Source organism: Thalassophryne amazonica, chromosome 13 (assembly GCF_902500255.1).
Source record: "Thalassophryne amazonica chromosome 13, fThaAma1.1, whole genome shotgun sequence".
Lineage (NCBI taxonomy): Eukaryota > Metazoa > Chordata > Actinopteri > Batrachoidiformes > Batrachoididae > Thalassophryne > Thalassophryne amazonica.
Window position 1 is genome coordinate 36,926,761 of NC_047115.1, and position 9,735 is coordinate 36,936,495.

General features: G+C 43.5%; 1 protein-coding gene across 1 annotated transcript in view; it reads right to left on the reverse strand.

Moving 5' to 3' along the window:
* mark1 (MAP/microtubule affinity-regulating kinase 1) overlaps positions 1-9,339 on the reverse strand; it is a 145,998-nt gene extending 136,659 nt beyond the window's left edge. Inside the window, exon 1 of the mRNA XM_034185198.1 lies at positions 8,923-9,339. Coding sequence (XP_034041089.1) covers positions 8,923-8,973 — 51 coding nt within the window. The 5' untranslated portion in view covers positions 8,974-9,339. The remainder of the gene's footprint in view (positions 1-8,922) is intronic.
* Between the last annotated feature and the right edge of the window lie 396 nt (positions 9,340-9,735).

Below are 9,735 nucleotides of genomic sequence, written 5' to 3' on the forward strand. Positions count from 1 at the left end.
GAAAATAACTCAGACAGAACAATCTGAGAGAAAGAGTCTAACCAAATACCGGCATCACTGAAAGCAGCCAAAGATAACGATACATCTTTGGGATGGTTATGAGTAATTTTTTCTCGAATAGTTAAAATTTTATTAGCAAAGAAAGTCATGAAGTCATTACTAGTTAAAGTTAATGGAATACTCAGCTCAATAGAGCTCTGACTCTTTGTCAGCCTGGCTACAGTGCTGAAAAGAAACCTGGGGTTGTTCTTATTTTCTTCAATTAGTGATGAGTAGAAAGATGTCCTAGCTTTATGGATGGCTTTTTTTTATAGAGCATCAGACTCTTTTTCCAGGCTAAGTGAAGATCTTCTAAATTAGTGAGACGCCATTTCCTCTCCAACTTACGGGTTATCTGCTTTAAGCTACGAGTTTGTGAGTTATACCACGGAGTCAGGCACTTCTGATTTAAAGCTCTCTTTTTCAGAGGAGCTACAGCATCCAAAGTTGTCGTCAATGAGGATGTAAAACTATTGACGAGATACTCTATCTCACTTACAGAGTTTAGGTAGCTACTCTGCACTGTGTTGGTATATGGCATTAGAGAACATAAAGAAGGAATCATATCCTTAAACCTAGTTACAGCGCTTTCTGAAAGACTTCTAGTGTAATGAAACTTATTCCCCACTGCTGGGTAGTCCATCAGAGTAAATGTAAATGTTATTAAGAAATGATCAGACAGAAGGGAGTTTTCAGGGAATACTGTTAAGTCTTCAATTTCCATACCATAAGTCAGAACAAGATCTAAGATATGATTAAAGTGGTGGGTGGACTCATTTACATTTTGAGCAAAGCCAATTGAGTCTAATAATAGATTAAATGCAGTGTTGAGGCTGTCATTCTCAGCATCTGTGTGGATGTTAAAATCGCCCACTATAATTATCTTATCTGAGCTAAGCACTAAGTCAGACAAAAGGTCTGAAAATTCACAGAGAAACTCACAGTAACGACCAGAAGGACGATAGATAACAACAAATAAAACTGGTTTTTGGGACTTCCAATTTGGATGGACAAGACTAAGAATCAAGCTTTCAAATGAATTAAAGCTCTGTCTGGGTTTTTGATTAATTAATAAGCTGGAATGGAAGACTGCTGCTAATCCTCCGCCTCGGCCCGTGCTACGAGCGTTCTGACAGTTAGTGTGACTCGGGGGTGTTGACTCATTTAAACTAACATATTCATCCTGCTGTAACCAAGTTTCTGTAAGGCAGAATAAATCAATATGTTGATCAATTATTATATCATTTACTAACAGGGACTTAGAAGAGAGAGACCTAATGTTTAATAGACCACATTTAACTGTTTTAGTCTGTGGTGGAGTTGAAGGTGCTATATTATTTTTTCTTTTTGAATTTTTATGCTTAAATAGATTTTTGCTGGTTATTGGTGGTCTGGGAGCAGGCACCGTGTCTACAGGGATGGGGTAATGAGGGGATGGCAGGGGGAGAGAAGCTGCAGAGAGGTGTGTAAGACTACAACTCTGCTTCCTGGTCCCAACCCTGGATAGTCACGGTTTGGAGGATTTAAGAAAATTGGCCAGATTTCTAGAAATGAGAGCTGCTCCATCCAAAGTGGGATGGATGCCGTCTCTCCTAACAAGACCAGGTTTTCCCCAGAAGCTTTGCCAATTATCTATGAAGCCCACCTCACTTTTTGGACACCACTCAGACAGCCAGCAATTCAAGGAGAACATGCAGCTAAACATGTCACTCCCGGTCCGATTGGGGAGGGGCCCAGAGAAAACTACAGAGTCCGACATTGTTTTTGCAAAGTTACACACCAATTCAATGTTAATTTTAGTGACCTCCGATTGGCGTAACCGGGTGTCATTACTGCCGACGTGAATTACAATCTTACCAAATTTACGTTTAGCCTTAGCCAGCAGTTTCAAATTTCCTTCAATGTCGCCTGCTCTGGCCCCCGGAAGACAATTGACTATGGTTGCTGGTGTCGCTAACTTCACATTTCTCAAAACAGAGTCGCCAATAACCAGAGTTTGATCCTCTGCGGGTGTGTCGCCGAGTGGGGAAAAACGGTTAGAAATGTGAACGGGTTGGCGGTGTACACGGGGCTTCTGTTTAGGGCTACGCTTCCTCCTCACAGTCACCCAGTCGGCCTGCTTTCCCGGCTGCTCGGGATCTGCCAGAGGGAAACTAACGGTGGCTAAGCTACCTTGGTCCGCACCAACTACAGGGGCCTGGCTAGCTGTAGAATTTTCCACGGTGCGGAGCCGAGTCTCCAATTCGCCCAGCCTGGCCTCCAAAGCTACAAATAAGATACACTTATTACAAGTATCATTACTGCTAAAGGAGGCCGAGGAATAACTAAACATTTCACACCCAGAGCATAAAAGTGCGGGAGAGACAGGAGAAGCCGCCATGCTAAACCGGCTAAGAGCTAGTAGCTGCGCTAAGCTAGCGGATTCCTAAAAACACACAAAGTGAATAATGTGTAAATAATTTAGAGGTGATTCAGCAGAGGGAGTGCTTTAGTTAAGGCACGTGAAGATTACACTGTGAAACAAATCGTTATCTAGTTAACTAGATCAATCTAACTGCGCAAATTAAACAGCTAACAGATACAGCAAAACACCGCTGTGCTCCGGAACAGGAAGTGATACAATACCGCAGTGAGAGCCAACCACCAGTAGAGGCAAGCAAGAGCCTCGGCACCCCTAATATATATATTAGGGGTGCCGGGAAAAAATCGATTTGCGTCCGAATCGCGACGATTCGTATTTATTACAATTCTGAATCGATCCAAAATGTCCAAGAATCGATTTTTAAAAAGCATTTTTTAAAACATTTTCTTGGTTACTTGCTGCGTGTACTGTTTGTCAGGCAACGGCCTACGTACTACAGCGTCCCCATGAGGGGAGGGTCCGGCATGCTTCAAACATTCGTGAGCTGCCGCTGAGCATGGCGGACGAACAGCTAATTCAGCCAGCACTGTCTTTGCTGAAGGCAAATGTTTGTGCGCATTTTGGATTTTATTATTTCCAGAGTAAGAAGGAGCTTGACATGATTTTATGCAGTGTGCAAAATCTGCAAAATGAAAGTCAAGTACTTCGGAAACACTTCAAATCTGCAAGCCCACATGCTACGCCATCACCTGGAGCTAAAAGAAGTGGAGCAGCAGTCTCTGTCGACTCCTGACCAGCGCTTCGCTAAACTGCCAGCCAACTCTGTAGGAGCAAAGCAGATAAGTAAATTTACATCTAGAATCACTTGATTAACCTTGTAAAGCTACATTTTCTTAAACATAAACATTTTTTAAGCAATATAACTATTTCTCAGAGCTCTTTCAATAGAAAATCGATTCTGATTCGAATCATCACCCCAAGAATCGGAATTGAATTGAATCGTGAGTTGTTGTACGAGTCACATCCCTAATATATATATATATATATATATATAGGTCTATTAGATAAGAAACCGACACTTTTATTTTTTTTTAACTATATGGATTTGAATGACGTGCGATTACACCAATCATACTTGAACCCTCGTGCGCATGCGTGAGTTTTTCACGCGTGTCGGTGACGTCATTTCCCTGTGGGCAGGCCTTGAGTGAGATGTGGTTCAGCCCTCTCGGCTGAATTCCTTTGTTTCACACGCTGCTCGAGACGGCCCGCGTTGCTTTATCACATTTTTTTCTGGACCTGTGAGGAATATCCGAGTGGACACTATTCGAGAAATTAAGCTGGTTTTCGGTGAAAAGTTTAATGGCTGATGAGAGATTATGGGGTGTTTCTGTCGCTTTAAGGACTTCCCACAGAGCGGGACGTCGCGCAGCGCTTCCAGGCGCCGTCGTCGGCCTGTTTCGACCTGAAAACATCCTAATTTAAGGCTTAATTCACCCAGGACGTCGTGAGAGAACAGAGAAGATTCAGAAGAGGCCGGCATGAGGACTTTATGTGGACATTCCACTGTTTAAGGACATTTTTTAATGAAAGACGTGCGCGCAAATTTGCAGAGTCGTTTCCGTGACGACTCGGCGAATCTGTGTGCGCCGCGACATGAAAAACAGCTCCGTGTTGAAAACCATTTGTAAAATTCAGGCGGCTTTTGATGGCTTTCAACAAGTGAGTATCTGAGAAATTGTTTAACAGCTTGGGCATGTTCCAACTTGCCCGTTAAGGTTTCCAACGGAGGTGTTTTTCCTGTCGCGACCCCCCGCGGTTGGGTCCAGCCCGACATGCGACTCTGCCCACACGTTCTTTCATTACAAAATGTCCATTAACAATGGAATGTCCGAATAAACTCCTCATGCCGACTTCTTCTGAAAGTTCTCTGTTCTCTGACAACTTACTGGGTCAACAGAGCCTGAAATGTGGAAGTTTTCAACTTGAAACGGCGAGACGCTGCCGCCTCGAAGCGCAGATCGCCGTCAGGCACCGTGGGCCGTCCTTACGGTGACACTACCAGACCAAAATCTCTCATCAGCCGTTAAAATTTTTACCAAAAACCAGCTGAATTTATCGAATGGTGTTCACTCAGTTGTGCCTTACAGTTTTGAAAAAATTCTGATCAAACAAAGCAGCAGTCTCTGAGCCATTCCTAAACAATGAAAAAAAACGACGAGAGGGTGGGCCACTCCTCACTCAAAGACTGCCCACAGGTGAATGACGTAACCGACAGGTGTGAAAAAACTCTTGCATGCCCACGAGGGTTCAAGTATGTCTGATGTAATCACACGTGATTCAAATCCATATGGTTTTTGAAAAAAAAAATAAGGTCGGATACTTTTCTAATAGACCTCGTATATATATATACACTCAACAAAAATATAAACGCAACACTTTTGGTTTTGCTCCCATTTTGTATGAGATGAACTCAAAGATCTAAATCTTTTTCCACATACACAATATCACCATTTCCCTCTAATATTGTTCACAAACCAGTCGAAATCTGTGATAGTGAGCACTTCTCCTTTGCTGAGATAATCCATCCCACCTCACAGGTGTGCCATATCAAGATGCTGATTAGACACCATGATTAGTGCACAGGTGTGCCTTAGACTGCCCACAATAAAAGGCCACTCTGAAAGGTGCAGTTTTGTTTTATTGGGGGGGGGGGATACCAGTCAGTATCTGGTGTGACCACCATTTGTCTCATGCAGTGCAACACATCTCCTTCGCATAAAGTTGAAGAGAACACCTCTCCAACATGCCAAACGCCAGCGAATGTAAGCATTTGCCCACTCAAGTCGGTTACGATGACGAACTGGAGTCAGGTCGAGACCCCGATGAGGACGACGAGCATGCAGATGAGCTTCCCTGAGACGGTTTCTGACAGTTTGTGCAGAAATTCTTTGGTTATGCAAACCGATTGTTTCAGCAGCTGTCCGAGTGGCTGGTCTCAGACGATCTTGGAGGTGAACATGCTGGATGTGGAGGTCCTGGGCTGGTGTGGTTACACGTGGTCTGCGGTTGTGAGGCTGGTTGGATGTACTGCCAAATTCTCTGAAACGCCTTTGGAGACGGCTTATGGTAGAGAAATGAACATTCAATACATGAGCAACAGCTCTGATTGACATTCCTGCTGTCAGCATGCCAATTGCACGCTCCCTCAAATCTTGCGACATCTGTGGCATTGTGCTGTGTGATAAAACTGCACCTTTCAGAGTGGCCTTTTATTGTGGGCAGTCTAAGGCACACCTGTGCACTAATCATGGTGTCTAATCAGCATCTTGACATGGCACACCTGTGAGGTGGGATGGATTATCTCAGCAAAGGAGAAGTGCTCACTATCACAGATTTCGACTGGTTTGTGAACAATATTTGAGGGAAATGGTGATATTGTGTATGTGGAAAAAGTTTTAGATCTTTGAGTTCATCTCATACAAAATGGGAGCAAAACCAAAAGTGTTGCATTTATATTTTTGTTGAGTATATATATATATATATATATATATATATATATATATATATACATATATACACACACACACACACTGGTCCCTCGTTTATCGCGGGAGTTACATTCTAAAAATAACCCACAATAAGCGAAATACGCGAAGTACTCAGTGCTATTTTTTGCAATTATTATAGATGTTTTAAGGCTGTAAAACCCCTCACTAGACACTTTATACACTTTTCTCAAACAGGCATTAACATTTTCTCACTTTTCTCTCCTGTGTAAGCACTCTCTTTTTTTCTTCTGGGCGAGAAGATTATAATTGCTCACTGCGTCCGGAGGTACGGATGCGGGACCTGCAAAGAATCCAAGTCCTCTCTTGGTGGCCACGGAGCTCTGCGGCTGTGGTCAACATCCACATCAAAACAGCGAGCATAGTCTCTGGACCTGTTGCCAGATTTGGCGCAGCTCTGCACAGCAGAGAGGGGGCAGTGTGAGTGGCCCGCTGCTGTGTTTACCGAGCCCGCAGACTCAGTAAGCGCATCGGAGGCAATCGCGGTGATGCCGACCGGTGCCGCGACCGACCCACCTGATAAGGACGCAGAACACAATGCGCTGTAAAAAAAAAAAAAAAAAAAAAAAGCGTGCAAAATTGCACTAAAAAATCCGCGAAACTGCGAGGCCGCGAAAGGTGAACCGCGAACTCTGTGCTCCCTCAGTAATGATAAAGAAAGGACTGGATATTGCTATTTCAGCCCATGTGTACAGCACAGCCAGCCACAACTGTTTAGGAGGACTATGCCGCCTCATTTAATTATTATGTCAAGACATGTAAATCAGGCAAAAGCTATAGAACGGCTTGAGGTGCAGCAATTTACTAATTACAAAATAATCGTTCATTGCAGCCCCAATTTCGACGTTCTGTTGAGCTATGCTATTGAGATGTGCAATCATGTGGCTTTGCACAGAGTCATATTTTCAAGATCAACAAATCCATGCAACCATGCTGAAGTAACTTTGAAGAACACCAAGTATGCTTCCTTTGAAATCATATGCAAAAACACAATTGCATATCAAAACATGCTCCCCGTGTTCTAACTGTACACAGAGTGAGTGAAGGTGTAAAAGATAGTATGTGTTTACTGGGAGCATTATCTGATAGTGGAAATTGATCTATCGAAATACAGTCACTTTAAAATCATATGAAAAAGAGTCTCAAAACATGCTCCTAATGCTCTGATGGCACACATACCCTTGTTTCTAACTTAAATACATAAAACATAATACATTTCGAACAAAAAGTGCTTGTCAAGACAAATTGCTGTCATACTGTCTGTCCTTTGGGCAAAACCTTCCGCATCCCAAAACTCAAGAGCTGTAAAACTCATCAAAATCTAAATTTTTTATAAATTAATACTGGGAGGTCAAAGCTCTGCCTGTTAAAAAAAATAATGAATTTCTGACATTTATGATTTTTTTTTTTTTTACTGAATTTTGGGTTTCAAGTAGGCAATGTGCAGAAGCCCTGAAATGCTCACATCGCCCACTAGATGGCGGCAAAAGTTGCTCAAATGTGCAGCAAGGTCTCAACTATTCATTTGAAAAGTTAACTTTCAGCAAAAATAAGATGTGCTGACAGTCAAAAATTAACTTAAAGTTGTGTCCCTTAACCTTACGGACAATTTACTTATGGAGTATGAGCTACAAAATTGCAAATGGTACCCAAAGTTACTGCTAATGTTTTTTGATAAGGTAGCACCAATCAATGGACTCTACTATCGATTGGTGATATAGCATTTTTCATCAAAGAAGCACAAATCACCAGAACACCAGGATTGTTCATTTGTGGTTGGGTATGGAACTGGTTGTACATCAATGTGCAGTGCAAACTCAGCTCCCTCTGGAATTTAAGCAGCCTTTTGCCAACGATTCATATCAGTCCAAAGAAGTTCTCTCTCTCTCTGCTTTAATTAAAACAGCAGTTTAATGTTTTGCTTGTTTCCACTGTGCCAAAAACATACCGAACCATGAACCCAAAACCACAGTACATACTGAACTGTGATTTCTGTGTACCATTACACCCCTACTACTTATCATGTGCTGTTTTATCAGAAGAAATCTGTGCAGACAGAGAAACCTGAGGTATAACCGCAAGCCTGTCTGAAACAGTACTTAGTTTTTAAAAAATCTTTATTTAACCAGGTTAGTCACATTGAGATCGAGGCCTCTTTTGCAAGGGAGACCTGGGCAATTATAGTTTCCAATTTACCCAACCTGCATGTCTTTAAATTAATACAGAAATGTTTGGACAACACTGTAACAATGCACAAGGAAATGTGTGATTACACTTTGTTTTTGAGGAAAAACACATGAACCCAGATATGTCACAGTCTGTCAGGACCAGGACACAACGGTCCTCATTGATGCAAATACGTGTCTGCGCACGCGCAGTGGGAATGGTCGTTTCTAAACATGCTAGATGTCCACTCATTTTTTTCATACGTGCTGCTGCTGATGGTGCGGATAGCGAGGCTAACAATAACCACCTCCTCCTCCTCCTGCGCGGTTACCACGGGGCCTCAAAGGTGATGGATGTTGCACTGCAGTGCAACCAACCATTGCTGAAAACTAGGGCAACATCCTCCCCCATCCTCACAAAATATTTGTGGAGCACAAAATCCCCCCCAGTGACACGAGCGGAGCGGCACCATTTTACACGGGCCACCTTTTCATTCGGAACATTTCGGGCCGGCACGCTGACGCAGTGCGTTGTAAAGGCTATTGTGTGCTGAAACTGGGACAACCGAGCTGCACCTAAACCCGCGCTTTTATTCTCGGTTATTTCATCCCCAGCAGCGGGAAGGAGGAGAGAGAAGAAAGAAAAAAACAAGCCACAATGTGCTCATTGGTGGAGCCCAGAAAGCTGCCGCCATAAACCAACACCGGTTAGTGCGCAAAACATAGACACATCCCCGTTGACTGTTATACCCACGTCACGGCGATGTCTGTGGATATGAGCACTTACGTTCTCGGTGTCCCGCTCGTTCACTGTGGGCAATGGCGTTCTGGTCGACATCTTGTGCGCTTGGCAGGCCGCTCAGCGATGCAGCGGGCTGGGCAGAGCAGACACGGCGCAGTCCGACGGGGAGAGCGGCGCCTCTTCCTCTCCGCCTCCTTCTACATCCCCTGATAACACCGCAAACAGCGGTCTTTACCGCCGCATAGTGCGCTCAGGGCCCGGCTGATACCAGCCAGCGGTTCTTATTGGCTTTGTGTGCTTCCCGGCGTCAGGTAAGCTAGCAGCAAGACAGACAGACAGGGAGCGAGCGAGAGACAGGCAGTGAGCGGGAGAGAGAGAGAGGGAAGGGGCAGGCCAGGAAGATGCGTCGGTCGGGGAGCGGACGGTCTGCGCAGCGCATCTCTATGATGGATCTCCCCCCCTTCCTTCCTTCCTTCCTTCTCTCTCTCTCTCTCTCGCTCTCTCTCTTTGTCTCCTGTATATACAAGTCTCCAGAAAACTGTCAAGCACACATTATTTAGCACGAATCTAAAAAAAAACACCGTGACATTTCACCATGTAGCTTACAAAAGTGTATTTAAAGCAATAACTGAAATAATGAAATACTGGATATACTGGTCAAAAGCACATGGCAGGTTAAAGGGGTCGTATTTACAACGGAGTTTTAGGGCAACATTGAATTTTTTTTATTTATTTATTTATTTTTGGACATCGAGAATAAAGTCGCAATATTACGAGAATAAAGTAATATCACGAGAAAAAAAGTCATGACTTTTTTTCTCGCAATATGACTTTTTCTGGTGATATTACGACTTTATT